Source organism: Rissa tridactyla, chromosome Z, assembly GCF_028500815.1.
Source record: "Rissa tridactyla isolate bRisTri1 chromosome Z, bRisTri1.patW.cur.20221130, whole genome shotgun sequence".
NCBI lineage: Eukaryota > Metazoa > Chordata > Aves > Charadriiformes > Laridae > Rissa > Rissa tridactyla.
The window spans coordinates 34,040,290-34,068,085 of record NC_071497.1 but is presented as its reverse complement, the minus strand read 5'-3'; the positions used below and the strand labels follow the sequence as shown (position 1 = coordinate 34,068,085).

The window sequence follows — 27,796 nt, the reverse complement described above, 5'->3', positions numbered from 1 at the left end:
GAATTTTCAAGGGAATACATAATGTGGCATTTGTCAATAAATGTTTTTAGAAAAACTGCTCTGGAACTGCTTTTTGTTACCTGCTGTCCTGTCAGGGAGCAGGAAGGGCAAGGCCGGTCACGGATGGGAGGTGAGATGGCAGCCAAGGTTGGACCCAGGCAGAGGTGGGGCATTGTCCCTCCCCCACACCAGGCCAGGGGAGCAGGACAAGGGTGGTGGCAGGGACAGGTTCCCTGGCAGTGCTGATCATTAGACAAATGCATGGTGACAGTGCGGTTCTGGTGTTCATCTGGCAAGTCCAGAGACTGAGCGAGGGCAGCAGGGCACCCGGCAGGGTACAGGCATGCTTGCGAGGTGGCTGTGGCCAGGAACGGGACTGGAGGGTGGTGCAGTGGCAGAGCTGCCCGCAGCAGGGCTCCCACGGGGGTAGGGGCCTGGGCTGAGCTGAAGAGGGTTTGTGGACCATGGGCAAGGGGTATGCGGGTACAGGTCCCATGTGGGGCTGCACAAAGCAATGAAGGCTTGTGGATGCCCGCAGGGCCTGGGCACACACACCGTACCTCTCCCACCAACATTTCTATTTAAACTCCAAAGCTAAAAAATCCTCTTGAACAGCAACTCTGAGCTGAGGCTGATAGTATGATCCGTGCTGCCTGGTAATACCTTACAGTTATTTCTGGTACCTGTGTACTCAAAAGTCTGCACAGAGTATTTTTAACTAGCCCCTGAATCTCAAATGCAATAAAGCAGATGTTCCTTCCAATAGCACTGGGACACTGCATTAAATGACCTCATTGCACTTCTAATGGCATAAGCAGTAATTTACTCCCCACTGCCTTCATAATCCAGCCCCCAGTATCTGAGAGGTATAGAACTGAAAGACAGAGAACTGACAGGTTTTATGGCCACGAATTTCATAGATAGAGGGAACCAAAAGAATAGTATCTAGACAACTCCATGTAGAAAAAAGGGTAAGTCGAGTCAGCTTTTTTACATATGTTGCTCTTAGTAAAACCACATTCATTTTTAATGTTTCCTATGAATAAAACTACCAATGCAGAACACCCCCAGCACCCTGCCTGAACCCAGCAGTTTGTCAGCAACACAAATTTTAACAGTCGTGATTACCAAGCATACAGGGAAGAGCAAGATGAACAGTCCCCACTCCTGAGGCTTTCAAAAGGTATGTGGCACAAGGTTGGTTGATATTGAGTCAAGACCTTCAGAGCCCTATGCTACAGAACAGCTTCTGGAAGACACTTGTACAACCTCACCTAAGTATCCAATGATCATCTACTGCATCTGTTGGAAAGAGCATAGAAACTACTGACTAACGGCTCTTCTCCAAGGCCAGAGACATCTCAGGGATGGAGGGATGTCTCTCAAGCTTGAATTTCACAGGTTTTCCAGGTGGGACTCCAAAGGCTCTCAGTCAGCATCAAATAAAGATGTTCCTTGCTCTTCTGGTCTAGGAAAGCTACCCTGACGGGGAACAAGATAGTGAACTACCATCTAAAGCTAAGAACTACCATCTAAAGAAACAGGAGAGAAGCAGCACGCAATGCAAACAAAACCCCACATTGATAAGAGACTATTGAGCGTTGAAAATATATCAGCCTTTTGTGCTGGGCTAAGTGCAAGGTCAGTGCATTGATTGTTCACCGCTTGCTTCCTTCTCCCATGAGGAAGCAGTGGGGTGGCGATCTGTGAACTTAGGACTTGTATCACAAGTGATTAGACAATGTTAACCCATAGCTGAAGGAGCCTGGCCTTTGGCCAGGACATACAGACAAATACTACCAGTCCTAGAGAAGTGGGGTTTTTGATGTCTATGGTTATAGTAACTGTATGACCAGACCAACTAGGAGTTCTAGCAAGACGGATCTATATGCAGGACCAAGTGCATCCTTATTGTGTTTGGTATAGCCTGTACAGATGAGTTTGGCACTGAAATCCCTCCTCAGCCACACAAGATGGTGCCTCCAGGTTCATAGGAGCACACCACGGTATTATACATGCCTTGTTCTTAGAGGAACAGGGGAACATGCTCCCATCAGGACCATATGCAGGCCCTCATCATATGATCTGGTGAATTCATACAGATGGGAGTTAGCTCATATCCATTTTTCTCCACTGACTCCAGGAAACGTGGAAGACGACGAGATAGGGTAGGGCTGGTAGCTACGAGTGTATTCTAATCGGATCTCTCTGGTTATTCTGTTGCGTTCAATGTAAAACATCTTGGGTATGTCTAGAGGCAGACACACTTCTGTCTGCTGTTTGAGCTGGCTGATGAGAACCAGTCTATTATTCCTGGTTTTAAGTGCATGCACAGATCCCAAGTCATAATTTCTGTCCCGCACAAACTTTCCACTAACAAGAGAAAAGAAAAAGCTGTTTACAAATGAAAAGGACTGTTGTTTTGTCCTCAGAAGCTCCTTCAGTGCTGGCAGAAAGCCTACGACTGTGCAACAGCAGGAGGAACCCTGCATGGATATTGTCCTTCACATGCCAGTGAACCTCATCCCAGCAAGGACACTGCAAGTCCTGAGATCTGACCCTACGATATCATGTTGAGTTAGGCCAGTTTTCCCTGGGATGTGATAACTGAGGCAATCTATGCATTTAAGTTCCTACTCCATCCTTGAAATTTCTTATGGTCACACTCCCTTCACACTTCATTGTTATGTAATGTTGGACCTTGCACCAAACAAGCTATCTTTTATATCTTCAGAACAGACTTTACTTCCCAAGACTAAGTTGTTTACACAAGAGTTTTGAGCAGTTTCCAGAACGCAGTGATCAGATCCTGCTTTTACAGGGTTCATGTGAAAGATTAAAAACTGGTTTTATTGGGTAGCACAAAAGATGGTAACAAATCCAGTATATACATAATTATATACACAAAACACTCCTTTGAAAGGTTTTCCCCTAGGATTCATTTTAACAAACAGCTGAAAAACTGTTTCATAGCCTCAGAAGCTTTTGTCTGAAGAGCACACAAACAATCGCTCTTCGCAGTTGCAGTTAGATTTTCCTACTTGGATTTATGGCCAGCAAGAGACACACCTGAGCGTTCTGCAGTCTTGCTTTGGTTCTTCTGCTGCAGAACTACTAAGCGCCTTCTACTCCCACTTAGTGCTACGCACACCTGGCACTTCTGAAAACTGAAACTGTGAAGGGGGGCTGATCACTGTCCCATAACAGAGGAGATGGTAGAGTTAAACATGCAATTTTGGAAGCCCTATCAGACAGAGTCAGTGAAAGACGGTTACAGAAAACTCAAGTACTAAACAATTTTTCTCTAGACATTAAATTATAAAAAAGACAATGGCAGCCCAAATCTTCTATACTTTGTTGAAAATATCAAGTTCTCATCTCTGCTGCAATTGCTTAGACTTGCTTATTGCTTAAAGGAATAAGTTAGCACCAAAGCAGCAAAGAAGAAAAAAAATCTTGGTGAATATTCAAAACTTGTTTCTGAACAGAAAGTGCACCATTTTTGGTCAGCTCTGCTTTCCACGCATATTTGCCACTGCCAATACCTGAAAAAGCACTGTGCCTGCCACACTTTGGATAATGTTTAATGTAAAAGCCCTAAGAGAGGAACCTAGTGACAGACTTTCAAAGTGGCTGGACTTCACCCTAAGAAAGTGGATTTTAGTTACATCTACAATATGTTAAGCTCTGCCCTTACAAATAAAATTTCTGGTTTTTTTGTGGCTTCAAAAAGCAATACAGTAACGTATGAATTTTTAGCTTGACACTTTAGAGAAAATAGCACTCTTACTTTGCTTTTTAACAAGACAAAAAAAGTAAGCATGAGAATTACAAACCACTTCAAAGAGGCAGCTGCAAGCCTCATGTCTGTCACTGCGGAGAAGCAAAAACTCCCAACCTAAAATCTTCTGAAAGATGATAACTTGCCCTAAAGGAAATCACTTGCCACAGGGACAGATTTCAATACAGTGAAAGAATACGTGAGTCGCCATTCTCTGTTGTGCCAAACATTCCACCGGGACCCATCAGCTCTGCATCATTTGCCTCATATATGCCGTTACTGACCTCACTTGTGTGAGGTATAATTTAAGTTAAATAAAGCAGGGCAGTGATTTTTGATCTATTTTTCATGAGTTGCACACCTATACACTTTCTACTACACCCCTGAACTGTAAAATCAATACTCTTCACAACAGCTATGCTTCATCTATTTCCAAACACCTGTAACTAGTGCTTGGTCCTTGGTTTGATAAAGATCGCTATTTTCTGACTGCCACTGTGGGAAAATTTTAAAGCAGAAGACTAATCAAATAATAGGACATCCTAACAGGGTAAACTGTCCTCTCAAGCTCCTGTATCTTCCCCAGCTTCAGACGCACTAAAATCTCTCAAGGACCTATACTTGAACATTTCTAAAAGTAATTTTTTCTGTAGTTCCTTTTTATACTGGCAAAACAGAATGTCTTAACTGCTAGATGTATTTAATTGCATATTCTGGTTCTTCACTTAGGAGTAGCTATAACAACTTTGAAATGTATTTTTGCTATCTCCATCCAAGTGGAACTTCTCACTAACTTTTTTGAAACTGAGAAAATTATCAATTAAGTAGGTTCCAATGGTGCTTTTCTGTCCTGCACAAGCCTTTATGGGCGAGGAATTGGCTGGTTAGGATATGACAAGCACTCCTTATTCAAACTTAAGTGATGCAAGAAATACTTTGTCTCAATTCTGTGACAAAATGAATCTTTTAAGGCTAACTTTCAGCATAAGCACATGAACAAGTAACCAGAAGGTAAGGAGACAGAATGCTTAATCTCATACATACTGACTTTTTGTATATGTTTCTTTTCTGTGCTGTAAAAGTGGGGCCATTTGAGGTAGTTCAGCTCTCTCCTACTGTGCAAGCTTGTTTTTTTTTGTCTGAGACCTGAATGTTTCATCAAATATGCAGCCTTTGTTGTTATGTTGGTGAGGTGGCTGATGTCAGCAGAGAGAGCAGCAGGGGATTTGTTTGTGTGATAAAGTTGCTCCTCTTATGGAAAACATTCCAGCTGTTTTCACTGGCATTATCCTTTCCTCTATAAGCATTTTAAAGGCATGGTTCAAACTGTGCCAGTTGTGAAAAGGGGAGAGTAAAAAAACACTCCTGCAATTTCAGGGAACTTTTCTGTTACATAAAGTGTTTGGCAGCTGCAAGGACAGCCAGAGGTGTCCCGTAGCCTATCATCTGGGACTATCACACACTTGTGCACACACTTTGCAAAGCACAGGAACTCAAACCGTTCTTGGTTAACTTTCTGTTTGTCACTAGCAGCCCTGTCACATTCAAGAATGTAATACGAATTCTCCTGTAATATGAAAACACATAAGGCTCTAACTAGCATGTCAGCTTTCTCCTGGCTACCCAAAGCCAAGCCTCAGGTCACTTGCAGTCTGAGAGGGGAGTCATGCTGGGGAGAGACGTTAGCTTTAAGGGCTGCAGAAGGCCAGGCTAGGTGACAGCAATGGAGAGAAAGAGGGGCTTTCAGGGTTAGAGCCTCCACCACAAAGAGGCTGATGGCCACAGTGAAAATAGGTGATTTGGACAAAAGCAGAAAGCAGAAATGGCAGGGAAGTCTGAAGGCTAGACCATCTTGTGCCTTCTTCCCCTTTAAGGATGAGCTCCTACACCTTCCTCTGCCCATGTTAGGGAATAGCTCCGGCGTCCAATATAACAGCCACACATGCAGACACAGCTGGTGGAACCCCTCTGTGAGAGGATGAAGAACCTCATACACCTGAAGACACGTTAAGTGCTCTGAAATAACCCACTGGAGCATGTCTGACTAACCAGCAGGGAAGCAGCGATCCTTCACTTCATGCTCTGGACACGTCTGGTTGCTCTGTGCTTTTCCATCACACCATTATGTCAAGACAGCCTAGCAGCTGAGCAGGCAGTTCACTCTCACAGAGGTCCCCCTTATCCTGCCATCCTCACTCATACAGTGAAGCAATGGTCCTGTTCCTGCTGCAGTTTGTAGCCTCTATAAATCTTTGGTTGTCCTAGCCATTAGCTCAGTGTAAAATAGGGAATAATATTTATTCCCTTAAGTCCTAGTTACCAAGGTGAATCTCAGTCCTGCGGCAGCCTCTTACAATCGTACCAGTTGGATTGTCAGTTGTGTCTGTTTGATAACGTTGTCTTTTGAGCTCTGAAGAGTTAATAGGAGCAGTTGCTTCTAACTTGCATTCCTAACTTGCTTCATCAGGTCCTTTCGATACTCCTTCCTCAGCTTGGGAGGAGTTTATTTTTCTGGGGAGTTGTCATTTGCAGGGAGCATACACCACTCAGTCACCCCGCCAGGCACCATTCTTCGGAGTCACTTGAAAGCTTCAACATACTCCACAGGAAGAGAGGACAGGCCTGCCTTCCCCCAGTAGTCAATGGCACGCACTCTGTAAAAGCCGGAGACTGAGCTTCCTGCAAATTAAAAGGTTAGAAATGGTCACTGTGAAAGGCTGACACCTGATGCTTGGAGGATGTGGAGCAGGCACTACTCCTATAAAATGTAGGTTTGTGGAATGGGCTGGGGAAGTGGTGAAATCAGTTCTGCACCCTATGTAAGTGTGCCTGTGCCTGTCTTAACTAAAAATGATTCCTCATGTCCAATTACTCGTTCTTTTTCTTTGTTGGACCAAGGACCTGCTCTCTCCTCATTAGGATTTGCAAGTTCAACTATAGGACTGCTGTCACAGCAGTCCCTTTGGAAGAAGGCTATGACATATTCTGCAACCCACAACTAGAAATTTCCTTTTTTCTGACTTACTTTTCTGCCTCAATTGTGCCTTTGGAACAGGTTATGTGGGGACAGGATCAACAAAGAAGAGAAGAAGCGTGCAGGCTGACTGAAAACCCCCTGCTCAACTCAGGAAGGAGCACCACTTGCTCCAAAGGTATGTGAGCTGATGTTCTGGCTCTGCTGCTTTTCATCCTTTATCCAGTTTGAAGAACACAAGCTTCACTAGTAGACTCTTAAACCTCACAAGCAATATAAATGTTTTTTCTCATCTATTTACTTGATTTTTATGTGTGCTTTAGTATTTTTTTTTCTAATCAAAAAAGAATGTTAGAAATAATGAGTGAGAAAGAAGTACCTAGCAATAAAAGCTGCTGAGATGTGCGATTTTTTCAAGCAGTTCTTTTTTTGGTTTTGATACAAACAAATATGGTAGGTTCCCCAGATATGCACTACTAGATGATAATGAATCCTAATTTCACAAATTTGCCTTACCTGTGATTTACAGTCTTTGCTTATCTGTGTACCCTTTACATTGCAATAATAGCTCTGAATTTTATTATGCACCCACTACTGAGGCTAAGCCTTTCTCAGGCTAAGATGAGCTTGTGTTTCTGGCAAAACCCTCTCTGAATTGGTTTTTAGTAGTATCACTTTGAGGCAAGGTCTGTCTGTGTTTCACACAGCTCTGATCAGTGCTTATTAGTAATACTTGTTGGACAGTCACATTGCAGATTAGACCACATTTGGTTAAAAAAGCCACAAAACTAACAAAAAAAAATACCCAAAGAAAACATCTCTCACTACTTTCTTCCACTGTTTTTTTATCTGGGTATGTTTCTACTGCATCTAGGCTGTGCTTGAGGAGATATGACCAAAGGCTCTGGGAGAAGCTTTGCCTGTTGACAAAGATGAAACTCTCTGCTCTCTAGTATGAAACATCTAAATCTTAGGCAGCTCGTCAGGGCTAAAGAGAAAGTTCTACAAAAAGGCAGAGAGAGGGGTGTCTCCTTGGCTAGGCATCAGACAGTCAGAACAAACTATCCTGCAGGAGGACCTCTCCTGTGCTTACAAGGAAGCACCTCAATAGCTTAAGACTGCCAAGCCGTAAAGGGTATGGGAACAGGGACAGGTGACCCAAAAAGAGCAGAATTGTGAGTTTCCGCCGGGGCAGCTCAGAACACAATAAATGGAAGACAATGAAAGGTGGATGTGATCTCCCACTTACTTGTGTGTTGATGCCACTATCCTTAAGCAGTCTAAAACCTCAAGACTCAGTGGTACAAAACAAGTGTTACCAAGGCAATTTGCTTCTACTGCCCTACCCCAAGAGCATTGTACAAATTTAGGCAAAGGCATGGCAAATACCTGTGGGACTGAGCCCAAGCCTTAGACTTGCCTTGCTGTGAGTCTACTACCAAGAGCACAACACCAAGCTCTGGTCACATGGAGCAATTTTTTTTTTCCTCATTTTTGCATGCTTCCACATCAGCTACAAATAGAGACAAAAGTACTGCTTTGCCTCTCAGAGAGCTTGACAGGCCAGCGGATGTGTGACTGGTTTCTATGACAAGGAACTTACTTATGGCAATACTCCTAATAATGTCTTCATGACTATTTGTCAGTCAGTGGGAATAAGGCTTTCACTGAGAACGTGGTCCTAAAAGAAGGGACATGCTCTTATTTGCGATGGGAGTGTGTGTCACTAACAAGCTATGTACCTTCAGTAGTTACTAAACGATGTTTCATACACTTGTGAGTGGCAGTCTTAACATGACAGATGACATAATATGCATATTCCTGCCTTACCTGGACTGTAGACCCAAAGAGTGAATATTGTGTCTTTGGCATTAATACGCTGGTATGCTTTTCCATCTAGTGAGAACTCCACTTCAAATGTCTTTATACATCTAGAAAAGAAAACCAGACAGCTCAGTAAATACAACTGATAATGTGGTGAGGAATCAAATCCTAATCCCAGGGCATTTCACCACAGAAGGCCAAAAATAGGAAATATTCAACTGACTCATTCCTACCAAGTGTGGGATGGCATGAATTGTCAGCATTAGGAAGAAACATGGCTTCAACAGCCCACAGAACACCCAGACTGAGTTACTATTTTGGGTACTTGCAGAATCACAAACTGTTGAACAACTTTTACTCCCAGATCAGTGTTATCAGGGCTGAAGAGTCTATGGAGACTGGCTTGAAAAGGAGCTAAATCTGTGCTTCCTCAGGGAGTCTGGATGGACACTGTATTAACTCTGACAGTCCACGTACACAGAGCTTCCATTCTGGTACAGCTTGCTGGAGCAAGGAACTGGAGGTTTTCTTTTTCAGCTCACATCCCTTTCAGGGATGGGCAAGATCCCACCTAACCACCTGCTGCTATTATAACTTTTATCATGGATCTTCCTGTCTGCTATGCTGAAGGCAAGTCCCTCAAAAATGCGACTGGGTACTGGTGAGCAATAGGCAGATTCCCTTGCTTGGACTGCAAATTAGTCAGGGTTGTGCTCCGTAAGTACTGAATGTAGGTCCTACAGTATGTTTTGTCACACAAATGCACTGTAGCATCTCTCAGGGAGGAAGCTGTCATTAATTTGTGAACTTGTTTCACTTTGTAGGACTGGTAGCAACTCAGAGAGTCATGTGCTCATAACTCGGTTATATCCACTTTATTTTAAAAGCTACTTACTTTGAATTTACACAGCCATCGTCCCACAACACAATGACCTGCCCTTTTGTGAGAGGGATCAAACGAACACCAGTCACCTGTCCAAAGACACATGTCCATGTAAGAAAAGTGAACAAACCAATCAGGCAGGTCAAACTTCTGCATTTATCATTCATTACTAATTATTTGCTTTAATTCTTTCAATTGAGATGGGAGTAAAAACCAAAATTCCTGGCTCTGTGGCTTTGTAGCCTATGTTTCCAAGCTGTCAGACTTGCAGAGGACCTTAAGCGGCTGTGGGCACCACCATGAATATAGGCAGGACTGAATGAGCAGATACAGATGTCTAATCTACAACAGCCGTGATTCCATTTTATTTTTAGCTACTAATTATTACCTGGAGAGCTGTTGCCAAGCCTGGTAGCATATGATGTGATTTTTAAAAAGATACTGCACTTTCCAGTACTGCTTTACTATTTTCCCATGGGTAAACTTGCATTTATCTCAGTGATGGCTCCTATCACTTGCTGTGAAATGCTTTATCTTCAATTATGCCTTGAGGAGCCTTCTCATGAAAGAAGAATTGCTTATTTACTAAATCTTACATGGTACTTCTAACAAATAATAGGTCCAAATGCTAGTCCAGCTCCTCTTAGTGAGACTTGAAGCAGGAAGAAGTTTCTAATTTGGTGAGTCTGATAGTGGAATACAACACATACTTGATCAGGAACAGATCTGGGTCTTGCACAGATGTGGATAAGAAAGACTGAGGGAACAGGAAAGTCTTGCTTCAGTGTCAGAATGCCACCTTCAGGAAACGGGAATGGGCCTGTTGTCATGGGGTCCTGTGGAGCCGAAAAAAAGCATTGTGAATAATCTTTCATCACAGCACCTAGGGCCAACTGTTACATCAGTGTAAAGTGACTGTGTATTTACTTTGTGACTGTAAATTTCCAATAGGGTTGTTGCTGATAAGTGGCTTACAGCCATCAAAGTTCTTTAAACTGGGAGACTTTTTTATCTTGCCTGTTTTCCAGCTCTTCAGGAAACAGAGGGTTCTTCTACCTCACAAACTGTGTTGATCAGAAATGCCCTTTACACGCAATCTGTCACTTTTAGTAACCTCCCACAAATGCCTTTCAGGCTAGTGGTCTTTACAAACCACACCTCTGTCACTTACCTATAGATTCCTGGTGTGCAGTGAAAGCTATTGCTAGCTTCAATAGCCACTCAGCTGGTCTCCGAGGATGAGGTTTCACCAGATGGCCAAGAGTATCTAAAACCTTGCTGCTGCCCTTGTTAATTTGATGGCTGCTATAATATCTCACAGGCCTCAGCAACAGTGGGTTATGGTACACCAAAGTCAGAAGGCAATTACTGTCTATGGGCCCCTTTATTTTAACCTGTCTGAATGGGTCTGAATGCATAGGGAAACTATGGGGGAGGGAGATAAAGTGACAGGCTGCTCATATAGTCTCACAGTAAGTAATCTGGGCATGGCTTTTCTCAGTAGAGAGGAGAGAAGCCCTCAGAGAGGACTTATATCTCAGTCCCCTCTGGGGTGCATTCAGAACTGGTGAGGATGAGGGGAAACCCGAGGCCTCCCTGTGAGCCCCTGAGCGATGCCAAGTGACATCTGAACTTGCGCTGGGTAGTTTCTACCTAAGGGAGCTGTTTCTGTTATTGAGGGAGGTTCATTTCAATTCTCTAATACAGCAATTTGTCCCTTCTGTAAAATACACAGGGCCATGTGACTTATTTGGGGAGGTAGAACAGAAAGGGTCTCAAAGCTCATTGAAGTTTCAGAGAGAAGGTGGAACTTGCTCTGGAGCAACTCTGCCTCCTTAGTTAACGGTAGGCCACTAGCAAAGAAGCTGGTCATCTACATTTAGCTTCTTGTATAACACAAATGCAAAGCTATCAGTTGTGTATCAGCTACATTTCTCTTCATGACTGTGAGTGCATTTGCATACATATACAAGATGTGCGTGACTGTGGGCTAAGGAAATTTTGACTACCTGGGCTGATTTCTTGTCTCTTGAGCTGTAGTTAACTAATTCACAAGCACTTTACCCATAAAACACTTAAAGAAAACACATGGTCATACCTCAGCATCCCTTATTTGTTGGAACTGTTGTGGGGAAGGAAAATCAGGGCTTCCTAGCTTTTTCCACTTCAGGTAGGGATTGGTTTTGTTGTTATCCAGGTAGTATGTCACATACACCAGCTCTTTAAGAACACAAATGAAAGAGAGTAAACTCTTTACTTGGATTTAAAGACTAAGAAGAATAAATTTAGCAGAAGGTGTCTCAAAGTCACAGAAGTACCATCTCAAAAGTGATTTCAGCACTTTGGAACCTGGCTTCTGCTGGAAAGTCACGAGCCTAGTACTCTTTCAAGGCTCTACAATTTATATTTGACAAGTTTAAATTTCAAGCTAGTACGTCCGTAATCAGAATTGAAACCCTGTTATTTTTTGCACAGGTGCTGCACACATTTGTTGGACAACTGCATCAAATGTGTAATCACGTGGTCATGTTGGCTTTCTTGGAGTCACCCCAGTAAGGGAATCGTTGCCCGGCAATATCCAGCCAAGGACACTGAGATTAATAGCTTTCCAAAAAGGTACCACTTGCAGCTGCCATTAAAGGCAGGGTCAAAGTGCAGGCATTAGGAAAGAACCTTTCCTAGAAGAGCACCATCATATCTCAGAAAATCTGTGAGTGCCCAAAAGATAAGAGAGAAAGTTAGCAAATGAAACTCATTCTTGCAACGAAAGGCAACTCCAGATAAGTGTTACAGCAGATGTTCTATTCTATATATCAATTGTGTGAGCTGTCTACATTATGTTTGTTTACCTCTGAGTTTGGGGAAGTGGGTGGCATTCACTGTGACAGTGCTGATGTTGGATGAAGTCCTGTTATCCTCACTTGAATACATCAGTACAGTAGCTTGCCAACTGTCTGAGCGCTGCATCTCACTTGGGGTGTGCACAGATGCCAGGACACCAATTGTGCTGTTTTGAACGCTTTCGCCTTCACTGCTCTTCACTTCTGCATAAATCTGCTTTTCTCCTTTAAAAAACATGACAACTGTGTAAGCATCCCTGCTAGTCAGTCCTGTATCAGCCTCTGTAGGGTCAAAATGTAGGGTCAAAACATGGGGATCTATAGATTAAGCTATGCTTTAGCTTATTTTACCAGGTACGGCATCCAGTCAAGCTTCTTTTACAACAGCAGAGCATGCACATACTACAACATTTCTTATGCCTAGCAGTTCAGCTAGCAACATCTAAGTATATAACAGTGAATTAGGATCTTCCTTTAGTATGCTGCATGAGTCTTCCAGCTGTGGGTATTTCTTAAAGACGTTTGCAGCCTGATGTGATGGCACAAAAGGGAAGCACCATTCAACAAAAAAACAAAGTAGTTGGCATACAGAGGGTATAAACAACGCAGTAAATTAAATCAAATGGATAACAGACTGTTGGGAACCTCTCTTGAGCTATTAATTTCTCAGAGGAAATGAAGTTTCATTTTCCTAATACAGCTGTCAAACAGAGCATAGGAGAAATCCTGCTTTTATTAGTGTTGAAATGGCTGGAATAATTTCTCTCAGGCATGAAGCTTCTAGGTAGAAGACGTTACTGATGTGCTTTTTAATCAGTGATTACTATACCTAGCAATGCCAGCAAGCCCATGACAGTCAGCACTGGTTTTCGCACCATCTGGACATGGGGTGGCTTTGTATTGTTCATCTGAAAACGTGCTGTCAGAGTCCGCTGTGTGAAGTAATGGGGGTAGTAGCTCAAGAAGGCATTGTCATTACTCAGCAGTGTGTAGTTGATGGTGTTGTTGGCTTTGGAAATGAGCAGGTTTTGATGCTGGGTGATTACCTGCAAAGTCATAGAGAAGACGGAACTTCACCCTGGAGAAAATCCAATGTCTGTATTTTTTTAAAAGTCTTTACCACATGTTGAAAAGAGCTGTCACTCTGCCATTTAGAAAAGCTTGAAGAACTACACTGTTCCTCACAACTCTTGGAGAAATTATTCTTTAAGTGAATATTAGCCACTGCAAAATTTGAAGTATCCATAGTTTTGCCAGTAAAAAGTCTCTGACGTAACTATTACTAGTACTCTGCATAAATTATTAATATATTTCCTGGGCTACTTCACTACCAATGATGGTCCTCTGTCTTGAATATTAAATAATTTGGATTTACCATCTGAATTAAACCTAAATGGTTCTCCAATTCTGGAGTTACTTTGTACCCATTACATGAGTGTCTGGGAGCTGGTCCTGGGTTCTGTTCCTAAATAAGTCATTTTACCCACTTGGTGCTAACAGGCAATTAGTTCTCCCAGTATTTCACTGGTTGCTGTGCTGCTTCTCTGCAAAACATCAGCGCTTCCAAGCTCTCTGTTTACCAGATTATCCCCAGGTATCAGAATCAAACAGAACTTCAGAAGGCTCACAACTGAAAAGGTCTCATAATCGTGTTCCTGAAGGAATGCAGGGCTTCAGCTCCTATCCGCCCAAGTATTAATTTTCCATTGGATGTGTCTTTTTTTACCTCTCCATATCACCATGTCATTATAGACACTGCTGTTTGTTCTCACAAACTCCCTGCAATGCAGTGACTGGTTGCTTTGGAGAAGACTGCTTCTGTATGTATGTAGCTTCAAGGAGCTGAGAGGCTTTGTCTCCACAGGAGCAGCTGATAAGACCTAATCTCGTTTCCGGGTGACATACATGCTTCCAGGTTTGGGAATTACTACTTTGCACAGGAGCACTTGGACTCTGGATGCTATATAAGGCAGTAGCTCACAAAGCAACAGGCCTGCAGTGGGAACTATTGCTATGCAGGGGCATAGGCTGAGTTTGCTCTGGGGCCAACAATTCATGTAGGGTCAGGAATACTGAGCATTCTCTTCTCCTTATGCTTTTCTGATCAACAGCAGCAATTACTAGAAGTAATTAATAAGAACACGTGTACAGTCATTATCCAAAACCAAAGGACAGGCTTATGATGAGAACTCAAGGGACTTCTTTATTATACTTGGTGTCTCTTGATGAGATAAACTTATGAAGGAGCTGTGAAATAATGTCTTACATAAGTGAGGTGATAGCTAGCAGTAGTGAGACGACAGCAATCTTATTGCATGGAGAGAGGATGTGTGAGTATAGTCTTCTCAGGTGGATCTGACTCAGGGACTGCATAAAATATCTGACACATTCTCCAACACATGGAAGGGTAGTTCTCAGTTGTTGATTTTTTTTTTCAGGGAAGATGAAGAAGACTAATACAAACTAAATAAAGCTACTGAAAACAGACTATTCAGGGAAACTCCAGCTGTATCAATACGGAGCTCTCCTTTTTTTATATCTATTATTCTAAGTAGCTGCTTAAAAACTGAGTGTAAGTCTACTTTTGCAACTACATTAATGCATCAGGAGACCCTACTGTCACAAGATCGTCAATGAAATGAGTTACCTTTACAACCATAGCTGCATAGGTCACATCAGCTCGCCACAGCTGTGGAACAGACCATCCAACCATTGGATCTGCTTCATCGTTGTATATGGGAACAGAAGCAAAATTTGGAAACAGCTTCTGAATTTGTCCAACTGCTTCTACTTCTTGTTGCAAGATGTAGAGAGAACTGCCACCTCCCTGCAACAGTATTTCATATCTGCTTACTGAAAGTGAGCAAACAGTTGTAAACACACAGATGTAACATACAGACATAAACACATTCTGAAAACTTGTTTCTGGAGTCCCTGAGAAGCTGTGGGCCAGGTAGTATTAGTAGTTTTCCCTAATCCATTACAGCATATGCTGTTTCCATGAACTCCTCCTAGAATATAAATGGAAAAGAGGTAGAGGAGTTGTTTCCCCCTGGGAATTAGGGAAAGAAAAATTTGCTTTGAGTTGAAGTCTTGCAACTGAACTTCTTCAAAGTTTTGTTAGAACAGGTTGCCATGCTTCCTGCTATAGGTTGGACACTCATCTGGAAATTAACTTCATAAATCAGAATAAAATGTAACTCAGATAGGACTGATTAAAAAAATAGCCTGAAACGGAAATCTTGGACTGACCTTCTTATGGAGGGAGATGTAATCCAGCCTTACACCAGTCTCTCCTGTGAAGAAGTTGGTTCCATTGTAGCAATGACTCAGCAGACTCCAGCATATGGGTGACTTGGGTAAAGGGTGGAAGGAATCCCCAGGCCCTCCAAATTTTAGTAGAGGACTGGCTGCTCTTAATCCTTCTGAGCAAGCATCATAATAGTTGAGAAACCCTGAAGTCCAAGCAGATGCATATATCAAAGATGATAAAACAGAATCTTCATCTCAAACCGCAGGGAGATGTTCCAATTCTATTATTGCATTCACTGGCAGGACCTCACAAACTGGGGCTACTCTTTCCTATGCACTAACAACAGGAGAAGACATCAAAACCTCAGCTGCATTGACAAGGTTCTTCCAAAGGTCTTGTGAGGACAGGTTCCTGAAGCATGCATCTGTCAATGAACAGTTTTCTTCTTACTCCACCCTTCAGCCCCTTACCCTCAGTAACCCATCCTTACTTTATATCCAAATAACAAACTGTGTCTTCCTAGCATAACTCCTGTTCTGTTTTCCCTGTTCTACTGTCCCTGTATTTATACTGATGTTCAAGGAGGGAACAAGATGTAGCCAGTTACATGACCTTAGAAAAAGAGACTAGGTATACTTTTCAAATTCCTTATCTCTCCTACCTACCTTATTTCTTTGGCAGCATCCTTCTTTATCACTGTCACTCCTCCACCCATCCCACAACCTGTTTCACTTCAGTACGCTGGCAAGTGCTCCAAAACATGCTTACCTTTCACTGTCATAGACACGTTGTCAAAGTTGTGGTGGTCTGGTTCATTCCACGTTTCAAAATTCCATTTAGCAACATGCTGCAATCCGTACCTATCTGTAGGAGAGGCCTCATTTATCAGTGAGCGGCATATTCAGACAACCCTATCAATTAGTCACTGATCCAGACAATCCTATCAATTAGGGCTGCAGGTGAGGTTCAGCATCCAGAGGTACAACAGAGTACAAATATTGCCTATTTTCAATAATGAGGGAAATGTGATTCTGGTAGTTTCAAAATGATCTCCCATTTTCAATGAAATGCAGCAATATTTGAAAAAGATGAAAGGTGAAAGGGACGTAATGTAAATTACAGCCTTAATTCAGGTTGGACTTCTGTCTCAGCACAGGTATTTGAAGCTGGCATGCGGGAATTATTCAGGTTATCATGTCCCAGTGCAAGCTGGTGGTTTACAACCACAACAGCACAATGAAGTTGAAAGTCAGTCCTCAGAGGCAGGCCAAATATGCCATCCAGAACACACTACTCATTCAGGATATTGGTCACAGATCAGCAAAAAAAGAGCCTATTATCCCATTGTCTGTTCTGGCAGGGTTTTTTTTCCTATTCTGTGATGAAATTCAGGGTCTTGAAATTGATCACAATACACAGAACTTTTTGAGGTAGTTAGAAGGGATTACAACAGAATAAATAACAGGGTTTTTTTCATCTTTTTTGGGTTTTTTTTGTAACTTACCTATGTATCTGCTGGCCAGAAGTTTAATTAAGTTTCTCCATCTTACTACCTGTTCTTTATTTTCAAAATCTAAAAAATATCCTGATGGATTCCCCATCAATTCAAATCCTAGAAAAAACACAAAAGATTGGTCTCCTTTTTTTGTGAATGCTGTGTCCTTTTGATTAACAAAGGGGTTATTGCATTATCTGAAACTAACTTGTTAATGAAGAAGCATCATTAAATGGGCTTTCCTTCCTGTTCCTACATGTCCCCACCACGAATATTTTAGATTTGGGGTTGTTCACACTCGTTACTTGTCAATGACTATAGTAGTTGATACTAATACTTAGCATCATAAATACAGGGCTCAGAGGGAACTTTAAACAGTGCATGCTTGCAGAAATTCAGGGGAAGCTATACCTTGAGTATCTGCTTCTCTGGCCCTTTTAGGTACATGCTAATGGGTAAAAAGCATTCTCCTGTTCAAGAGATCCGATTTCCGAATTCATACATCTCAAACTGCTGTTGAAAGCAGCGTAAAATCATTTGTGTTGTCTTAATTTCCCTAATAGTGTTTTGCTCACATTGTTTATATTTACATAGACATGGGGTAAAGGCAAGTAGGAAAAGAATGAATTTTCATCAAAATCAGCTTTGGCAAAGCTCTCTAAGAATGATCACACGATATGGGCAAACAGATGTAGGAAGTTGTGGAGGCAGGGAGCTGCCCTTACCTGGGATTAGCTTATTTTCCCACAGGCGATCCATAAGGTTATCCAAGGCAGTAAAATTGTAGCGAAGTTTCCCATTCATCACTCTGAAGAATATATGTAATAAAAAAAGTACAAATGTAAATATTATAGCAAAGCTGGCACTTGGTTGCAGATGAAAGGTCAGATGGCTGCCTTCTTTTGGCTATCAACATTCACATATAACTAGGGTTCTTGGACTGGTACACAAACTCCCTTCCTCTACAGTAACAGCTATTCGCCATAAGCAAGTCATGTTTCTCGTCCAATCCATACCCTTTTCCTATTCCAGCAGCAGTAATAGAAGCAATATAATGAACTTGCCTGCTGGATTTTGAGTTTTTAACAGAATATTAAGATTTCTAAATCTTTGCTGAAGTGAAATTTACCTAGACTTTTTTTTTGCTAAGCTGTTTTTTCATTTCTATTTGATTACCTACTGCTAGGCCAGCTGGCTTACACCTTATCTCATATGCAGTCTTTTTTAATGTTCTCTTAATTTGCTTCCTTAGTAGTGCTTCTTATGGGTTTAGGTCCAGCTGAGAAATAACTTTGTATCTTTCAAAGAATGCTGAACTTATGCACACAATGTCTTTAATTTTTACTGCATTGTTAGCATTTGCTTACTATTTCTCCCGTACTCCCAGGATCTCAGGCGGCAATCCTTTTAACCAGCTTTGAATGCATGTGTTCAAAGACTTAGGATTAGCACCATGATGCACCCCTTGATGCAAGTGAATCTTGCAGGAGCACAGGTAGTAAAATTTGGGCATGCACCTGCACTGGAACATGGGAGTTCTTTTACCCAAGGGAAGAAAACTGGTATTTGCAATCTATCTACGATACATTTGAAGATATGTTTTAAATTCCTGAAAGGCTTTTCTCGCCTGGTATCCAGTGAAAATAAATATAATGTAATATCTGGGTTGGTTATTTCCCGTAACTTCTGAACTTGTGGCCTGATTTAACTGAAATCTGACAGGAGGGAGAATTTTTGCCAGTATTAAATGCCAAATAGGAATTGAACTTCTGTTGACAATATTTCGGTACTGTGACTTACTGTTATTTGTCCCAAGCCACAGCCTTGGCCTGGTGCCCAAATTCTGACCTCAGTACACACTCAGCGAAAGGACTTGTAAGCACCCTTGAGCTAAGTCCACACTTTGTCAAATAGGACAGCTGATGGGGGTTTTGCCAGCGCCTCTCAAAACTGATTTCTCCAGCCTTGCCAGAGCACTACACGTAATTTCTCTAGGACAGTGCAGCCTGAGCACTGCCGTCTTGCCTACTCTTTCCTAGGCACCCTGCCTCTGCTTGGGTAGACAGCTGTACAAGTGAACTGCAGATGTCCCAGGTATGATGGAAGGGGGAGGGACAATGACTTACAGTTCCTGTAACCGATCAGTGCTAGCAAGGTATGCTGGTCACACAGGATAAAAAGCAAGAATGGGGCAGTGAGCAGACCTCTTAAATCAATGCTGGGCTCTGCGCTGAGATTCACAAATTGTTTCAGTGAAGAACCTGCAATAGCAATCCCAAAGTCCTCAGAGAATTAAGAAGGGCTAGTTTTTGACAGAATTGCCTAGTGAATAACGAAAAGAACTGTGCAACCTGAAGAGGACAGAGTGACATCAGCGTCTCTGACTATGACCTAGAACAGGAAAACAGGACAGGCAAAACAAATGTAACATAAGCCATATCCACTGTACCAGCTCCACCTGTGATGTAACCAAACACACAATCTTAGTCCCAGCATGGTCACACTCTTTAACCAAAGACCTGAAGCTGGCTTGTCTCTTTTAAACTATGTCCTACCACTTGACAGAAATTGTCATGTCTGCAGCCACTGATGGGCTCGACGTTCCCGCCAAAGTTAAATGTTGCAACTGTGAAAGAAGCAAATAGCAGAAAGATATTTATTTACTTTAGTATCCATAAGTACATTTTAGAAGTTGAAGTTGAAGAAGAAGCTGAACTCAAGAATGGCCATTTGGATCTAGGGGGTTTCTTTGGCTTACATAGAGATTAAAAAAAAGTCTGACAGTCCTATTCCAAAGTTCAAAGACAAATACTTTGTTGCAAAAGGTAGCTCTGCTCCCTCAGATCCATTAACTATTTCCAGTTGTACCTTGTGTTCTATTGAAATATTTGCTTACATGCACGCTTACAGTCAGTGAGTATAAGAATGATTAACTCTACTGTCTTGTAAAAACTTAGTAATACCATTTAGATAATAGTAAAGGAACTAGTGTCTTCCTGAGTACAGTCCAAGGTCTACACAGTACTATGTGAAAACATAGGGGTAAACGAGGCATTCTATCATCTGGTGCATGTACACTTAAGATCCCAGCACATCTACATTTTTCCTCCCGTATCAATGAAGTAAAACATTTAAAACAGAATACCGTTGCCAGCCATGACTGAAGTGACGGTACTGAGTGTTATCTGTGTAGGTGTAGAGAGGCACTTCTTATGTCCTTTGGCTGATCTGGCACTTTATGAGACTCTTTTCTTGCTCACGAATGAACTGGGCAGTATGCTCCTATTAATAAAACAATTACTTGACTGATAGGGTAGCCGCTTTCTCAGATCTTGATCTTATCCTTACCCATGCTACTTTTCTGATGTAAAATTGATGCTTTTTTTAATAACCTATACAGGATCAATAGAATTTGGTTTGCATGGTTGCATGCCATGTGGTGTCTGGAACCCACGCTCAATGCCACATGTGAGGCACAGCAAGCTAGTATTACTTACAAACATTCTGCATGGGGAAGACTGGCTCAACTGTCAGACTGAGTGCTATAAACATAGGAATTTTAGGAGACTGAAGACCAGATCAACTGTTACAGGCATGTGACAAGGTAAATTCCTGACCCAGGATAAACGCACTTGGCATTGTCAAAGTTGTTCAAAACAGCTTTGTACATCTGACCTAGGACCTGCTGGTGCAGCATTGTGTACCTATGGTTGGGCCCTTTGTAGCAAGCTCACAGACTTTTACAGTCTTCTACCTTTATTTCGCTTGTTCTTCTTCTGATCTCTCTGCCCTTTAGTCATGGTTTCTAGACACCAATGTCTTATTTATGAACATGCAGAAGGCTGTGTCCTTGTCATTTCATTTGAGTGCTTGCCAGACTTGGATTGTTCATTGTTTGCTGTTGGGCATTTCTGATGTGGAGTGGCAATCACTGTCCTGTCTATGCCTGGCTTTCAAATGTTCCTCAACTGGGCTTTTTCTGGGAGACTTGCCATATAAGGCCTTCCTCATAATGAGCAACTACAGCTTCCTTTCTGGGCCCAGCATCTGCTGCTTCCCTTCTGCCCTAGGTTGATTCTGTCCAGGAATATGGTTGCATGCCCTGGAAAGCAAGTGCACACACAGACATTGGACCAAATATCTTATCTACAGAGAAGAGAGAAAAAACACAAACAAAAAACCAAAAAAAAACAGGCAGGGAGTGTTTCCCTTCCAGGCAATCTTCAGTCTAGTATTGAATCTCTGATAACATGTCAAGCTAACTTTATCAAACTGTATTGCAATATACTGAACAAAACTTCCTGGGCTTGGAAGCCTTGTGGCTAAGTAGGTCACAGCTTGTTTAGAGACTCAAAGGTAACATGTAGGGTAACCATCAACAGAGCTATTCTATTGAAGAGAGCTTTGTCTGGCCTAGGATTGATATGACTGGGAAATATCAATGTACTGGAGTAGTACCTTTCTCATCCTGACTTTCTCATTCACCGGGTGTGACCTCCCTTTGCATTTCTGGTGGACACAGTTATCACGCGTACCCAAAGCTACCATAACCTAGCTTGCTTTCACCAATGTCAGAACAGTCTCTCTTCTGGTAGATTGGCCACAGTAGCTGGCTAACACCACTCCTAAGGCAGCAGAGCCTGCTTACATCCTCACTGGGAGTTTCCACTAGGAAAGACTGCTCACCTAGTGGGCAAAATAGGAAATAGGAGCACAAGGTGCTGGCAGAGGAGAGGTGCAAATGACACCTTAAGAGCAAATAAAATTTTTCAGCAGGGTATTGGCTGACCTCAGACTTGAAAGGCGCACTCCACATGCGAGCCACCTAAAAAAGACCCTGCTCCATGGGTGGGTTTCTGTTATGGTTTTAGAAAGAAGTGAAAGTGCAGTCTAAGATACTACCCTACTATGGTGTCTGCTGTGATGATGATATTACATATTACTCTTCATTTGATAGAGATGCTTAGCTCTGTGCTAAACCACCTTTGTCCGGCCTTGTAAGCCAGTTCCTGCAAACACACATTCCCTTGGCCATGGTGCCAGGATGTGGACTGATAGTAACACAGTCACTGTTGTTCTGATGAGTGTAAGTATGCATGATGATTAATTTCCCCCTCTCAAGAGTAAATCAAGAGTAAGCAGTTGTTGCAATAGGTGACTACTATCAGGAGCATCCTTAGATACAATGTCCCAAGGAATTGCTTACTCCCTTTCTAGAGTACATGATGCCATTTTAGGGATCATAAAACTCCAGAAGAGATATAATGCCCATTGAACCTGGAGAGGAGCTTAGTGTTCACTGGAAAGATGCAGGAACAAACATTGATAACCTATGCCAGTTCAAAATCTTGCTGCTAGCAGGTTCTCCAGAAGGAACTGTCTGCAGAAGCAACTATCTTATTTCTTTAGCCAGGAGAGCAGGCTGGTGAAGTGCTAGTGAAGCACGTACGCTGTGAGCACAGCATCAAGATGGAGGTCAAAAGCTCTGAAAAAGAAATGTCAGCAAGTTTATCTTTTCCAAGAGGGCAACTTGTTGCCCTCCAAGTCCCTCTTACAACACAAAAGGATCCTGCCTCCTTGTTTTTTACTTACTCTTGCAGCTACGAGGAAAGAAATTAAGCCAGTTTAAAGTTCAGGCTGTTACAAAGACCTTGTTTGCTCCAAACCCACGAATTTTCTCCATAAGTTTCTTGTTCTGCTGAGTACTTCAGAAATCTCCAGACCTTGAAAGCAGGTCCTAAGGGACTGTAAGCACTATGGAAATGATACCTCAGAACATATGAAGGGCAGAATAGCCCTCATTAGCATTCACTTTTACAGGGTCTGCCTTCTCAGCAGTTATTGCTCCAGGTTTCCTCAATGTCAACCAAAAAAAACCTACTAGATTGATACTGCAGGTTTAAGCACAAGATCATTAATGAATAACTATGAAATCAGCAGGCTCCTGGGTTATTAACGAATAACACTTCCCCCTTCTGAAACCAATGGAAGCTGACAATACAGTCCTCACACCAGAGCTGCTTCTACCATGTTCTTGCTCCGCTCGCTCTAGCTTCCTGTGACCATTACAGGTATGGTAAATCAGCTCCCTTTCATGAAATCCCTGTATCCCAAAATAACCACTATCACTTGACCTTTTGCAGGTTCAGGAACATTGATTCGTCCTCCTCAGCAGCCCCCAGGCCAAACACCAGCCTGTGCTTTTCACACACGCTCTGCAGATCAAAAACCTCATTCAGAGGCCTTTTCAAAGTTGCAAGGCCAAAGATTACTCCACCCACACTAAAGAACTAGCATATTTTATCACTTCTGGGTTTATTTATTAGCATTACTACTTCTCTGCATTTACTTCTCAGCTATATCATTTGTGTAAGTGGGGACTGAAAATCTGTTTGCTTTACAATTACGGCATAGATTCTGCACAGAGAAAACTTCAGTCCATGCTGGGCCCATACTACGCATAATTCACCCACCCTATATCGTGAATGAGTCAGCCCAGCAACAATGGAAGGATGCATTACAAAACCACACAGCCAGGCGGCATCCAGCCCTTGCTGATGTCACAGCTTGTCACAGTTAATCCATCCACACAACCAACCAGCATGATACATGCGCAAAAAGAAGGATGAGGATGAATCTCTGTGGTTTAGGAACAAACTGGCTCCAAAAATGCAAAATACAACATCTGTTATTTATTGGAAATCACTGCCTCTGCTACAAACCAGCCAGGAGGCTGCGCATTCAGCTGAACCTTTTTATTTTTTAGAATATATAAAAATAGAATTGACTTTGATTTATAGAGCATCTTAATTAGCTTCTTTCCTCTTTGAAATCAGCGTTATTTGATCTTTACCTTGCAAAGCAACTCACAAAATCCTTGTTGTGATCTGGCTAAAACTGACATGCAGAGAAGTGCAAGCAAACAATGAATGCTTTCAAGCTGATGCTAATCACGGCCTATGATTTTCCGTTTCTTACTCAGCCTGCTTTTGTGAGCACAGTCTCAGTCCTTCTTTCAGCAATGAGCGTGCTGTGTGTGGGGGGAAGAGAGAGAAAGGCAGACAAAGCATCAACAGCTTCCTGTGCCGAGGTGAGTTAGTTTGCTAGGAAAATACTGTTAGACTGTTGTGTCTTTTACCCTTCCACTTCCCCCCTTTTAAAACAAATTCAAGATGTAAAAGGGGAAACAGGCTATGAAAGCATAGCAATTTAGGCAAAGGCATGAGGTATTTTAGTATCTATCTGGCCTCTCCAGACATGCAAACATATCCAATCAGATCATCTAGGCACGGATAATTTAGACTGTTGTGAGATCTTGTTGTGATCCCTTGTTGATCTCTGTTTTGGCTACATTCATTTATGAAGGGAAGTAATCAAATAATGATCAGGCGACTCCAGTAGCAGCAAATGCTTTTTGACTGATCCTGCACTACAAATTTAAAGGTTCAGTCAGTGTCTAAAAGGTAAGCTCAGTCACGATATGTGAGCTGAGGTGCTAGAGGACACCTTTCCTTCTAATTGAGTGTCATGTATGGAAGTGATTTTCTCCTGCATAGCACATGGCTACAAGTAAAATGTTCATTGTGGTTTTATGCTATCCTTGATGATGGAACTCCAAATAATGTAATCTATAAGCAAAAGCAAAAAAAAGCAAAAAAAAGAGGGGATAGGGAGACTAAATCCATAATGAAGATTAAAGAGTGGCTTTTTAGATGCACAAGGAAGAGGAATGTTGAACCAAGTACTAAAACTAGCTTGCTTCAGGCATGTAACTCCTTTTGGCATTGCCTAGGAAAGCTGTTACTGAACCTTTCTTTCCAAGCAGCAGCAGAGCTCTCCTCTGTATATATCCAGCGTTCTAACTCAAGCACCCTGCCAAATACTGCACCTTCAGTAATGAGTCTCTATGGTACATATGTGACTTAGTGGTTTCATTTCATAGTATTGTTATTGTTACTCCTTCATTTTCTGTTTATGCTCCTTCTATTCTTCTGCTTGTTAGCTCTATGTGGAAATACAGTTCAAAAGTATGCGAATCCAACTATAGCACAGGACATGGCTTATTTACTCTTTGGTAATATCACAACAAGGAGTTGGAATGATTGCCCTCCCTGCTGCCAAATATGTAAAAAGAACCAAATTCAACAATGCTCTGTTTAGTCTGCTCTGCACATCTTGCAAGCTCATAGGTTAGACTATGAGTTAGGGTTGCTGTAACTGGACCCGAAATTTTGCACTAATGCACAGTGTGCTATTTTTATTGGGTTTCTAACTTTCTCCATCTTATGGTTATCAAAATTTGTTTCCACTTGTTGAGATCTGTATTGAGGAGCACATAATGGGACAACTGATGAACAGTCTAAGGAAAGGAAAACATGGAGCTAAATACTGAAGGTGTGAAGGTTTGCAGGTAGACCTCTCAGCTGACGTACTTAGCTCTAATGCCTGAAGTACAGATAGCACATGGTGTCTGACAAAGTCCAGCTGCTCCTGGATCTATTTGCGTGGTAGATGTACTTTCAGGTGTATCTTTCTATACCAGTCCTTGCCTGCCCATAGGCAACTGTATGTCTAACTTCAATATACCACTTATTTGCAAAACAAAAAATAGAAGAGGTCTTCACTACATCACACTAAGTTCATTTCCTAATTTACTGATGTTTAATAACGTACGATGGTGAAAAGGCACAATGAAGATGTCATCCACTGTCTTGCTCTCAATATTGCGAATATTTGTGATGAGTGGTTTCTGAATACTTCAGAACTGACAAATGAACACTATAACCCAATCTGGAAAGAGCAGCACTTTAAATGGCAACCCAGTGTCTGCTCTTGGCTCTTGAATGTAAAATATAGCAAAACCTCTTACAATTAAGGAGGTAAAACTAACCAATTGCATTTATAGACAGTTTTCAATGAGATGCAAACCTATACGTCTCTCCAAACTGAGATCTGATAATCCTATTCTGAAGCCGGCTTTGGCAAAACAGTTTAGGCTATTGATGTATTATTAAATACGGCAGTGATAGGTCTTCCACTCCATGGTCTTGATGTTCATATATAAGCCTTTTTTCTTCTTTCTTCCCCCATCCCAAACGACTGCCACTAATACGAAAAGTACCTCCCTTTTTGGTTAAAAGTGCACTATATTCTGTCCTTATGAAACATGAAAATTTACCTAACTATGCAGAAAGACATCCTTTGTTTTCTTCACACACAGAAATGGGTTTTGAATATCCAGTTAAGATTACATGTGAATGCAAGGAACGGGTGAAGAAACTTCAGTATTCCTGAGAGACTACCCTTGCTACAGTAAATTTGCCTCTAAGATTTACAAATATCAGTAGTAACGTTCATCCTAAACCAATCAGTAAGCAGGCTTTGTTTCCACAGTTCTGGCTGTTTAGGGATGAAACAACAGGCAGTTTTGTTTACGAAGCAGACAGGCTCAGACATTTCACACTCAATGGCAGCTGCAGGTATGTAAAGACTTCTCAGACATAAAGGTTTTTAGCCAACCCCCCTCCATGATGTATTTTAATGAAAATCCTTTTTCAAAGGACACAACTCCATTAATGACCACTGACAGATCAACACTGTGTGTAAGGACAGTTCCACACACCGCCTTCTGTAATGCCATTTAACACATTATTTTTTTGTCTAACTGAAGGAAGTATACAAAACCCCTGAAAATGTTACAGCTAAGTCAGGACTGCACTCTATTTGATCTCCACATACTGCAACTAGCTCTACTAAAACAGAATAGCAGGGATGAGTAAGAAGGCAAAGATTACCAGCCCCTGTAATGTAATGGTTTTAAGCTTATCTTCCACCTGCGATTACACCCTACAGGACAAAGATTTTTTCCAGTGCTACTATTTATTTATGTTATCTCACTGTAAACACCGTTGGAGTAATATCATTGGATAGACCCAAACTATATCCTGACAGAATTTCTATCCCACTCTTGTAGAAAGCCGTGCTCCTGAGGAACTGTGCTACTGTGTGCTGATAAGAAATCTGTGGTGGTATTACTGCAGCTACTTTGTGCTTTTGGTAAGTTCTAATCAATTTGCTCTATGTTTGTAGTGGGAAACAGAAGGAGGAATCCACAGTAAAGGATGGTCTTACTCAGAATATATACGTTTGCACTGAACCTCGCAGATCTCAAGAGTTTCCCCTGCAGCAGGGACTAAGGAAGATTTTTTTGCCACAGCCAGAGAAGGAATGTTTTAGGTGTAGTACATAGGGGCTTTCAAAAGAGTGGATGCTTATTTTTAGTGCTCCCATCTTTCCTATTAAATAGCAACCAAATGCATGCTTTTTAGGCACATCATCCATCCGCTACGGTTTAAAGGTAAACTGTAGACTAATTGAGGCTTGAGAGCATTTTAAATAATGCATATTAGGCTAAAGTGTTTTTTATAATTCACTGAATTTATGAACTTCAGACACTTGCACAGAAGGAAGAACAACGCTATTACATTTGCACTATGTACTTTGAAGATTTCATGTTATTGATTGTAGCTCAGTAAGCAAACACTTTTAACCTTCCCTGTATGACTAATTTAGCACTATTTTTTTAAATATATAATGAGGTTACCAGATATGAATTGTATGTAGCAATGCTGTGAATTGTTCTGAAATCTCCCGAAATCCTCAAGTAAATGTGTCAATGAAGCAAAATGTATTTTATCTTGTTACAGCACTTATTTCACAAATACCCTCAGATAGATTTTGCTTTCA

The 27,796-nt window shown here is 41.8% G+C and overlaps 2 protein-coding genes across 4 annotated transcripts in view; one reads left to right on the top strand and one right to left on the bottom strand.

Moving 5' to 3' along the window:
- Positions 1 to 316: 316 nt before the first annotated feature.
- Positions 317 to 27,796, bottom strand: part of IDUA (alpha-L-iduronidase) — a 50,357-nt gene continuing 22,877 nt past the window's right edge. For 2 of the 3 annotated variants that reach the window (XM_054185704.1, XM_054185705.1), the window contains exons 3-14: positions 17,776 to 17,858; positions 17,060 to 17,167; positions 16,324 to 16,419; positions 15,555 to 15,757; positions 14,950 to 15,129; positions 13,132 to 13,348; positions 12,312 to 12,527; positions 11,561 to 11,682; positions 10,173 to 10,298; positions 9,475 to 9,551; positions 8,586 to 8,686; positions 322 to 6,460 (exon numbers count right to left, since the gene is read on the bottom strand). In XM_054185704.1, the coding sequence (XP_054041679.1) occupies positions 6,360 to 6,460; positions 8,586 to 8,686; positions 9,475 to 9,551; positions 10,173 to 10,298; positions 11,561 to 11,682; positions 12,312 to 12,527; positions 13,132 to 13,348; positions 14,950 to 15,129; positions 15,555 to 15,757; positions 16,324 to 16,419; positions 17,060 to 17,167; positions 17,776 to 17,858 (1,630 nt within the window). In that variant the 3' untranslated portion in view covers positions 322 to 6,359. Of the gene's footprint in view, positions 6,461 to 8,585; positions 8,687 to 9,474; positions 9,552 to 10,172; positions 10,299 to 11,560; positions 11,683 to 12,311; positions 12,528 to 13,131; positions 13,349 to 14,949; positions 15,130 to 15,554; positions 15,758 to 16,323; positions 16,420 to 17,059; positions 17,168 to 17,775; positions 17,859 to 27,796 lie in introns of all 3 variants that reach the window. The other variant, XR_008463822.1, reaches the window with a different exon arrangement.
- Positions 9,767 to 27,796, top strand: part of SLC26A1 (solute carrier family 26 member 1) — a 34,083-nt gene continuing 16,053 nt past the window's right edge. The window contains exons 1-3 of the mRNA XM_054185706.1: positions 9,767 to 9,785; positions 24,033 to 24,140; positions 27,024 to 27,106. Coding sequence (XP_054041681.1) covers positions 9,782 to 9,785; positions 24,033 to 24,140; positions 27,024 to 27,106 — 195 coding nt within the window. The 5' untranslated portion in view covers positions 9,767 to 9,781. The remainder of the gene's footprint in view (positions 9,786 to 24,032; positions 24,141 to 27,023; positions 27,107 to 27,796) is intronic.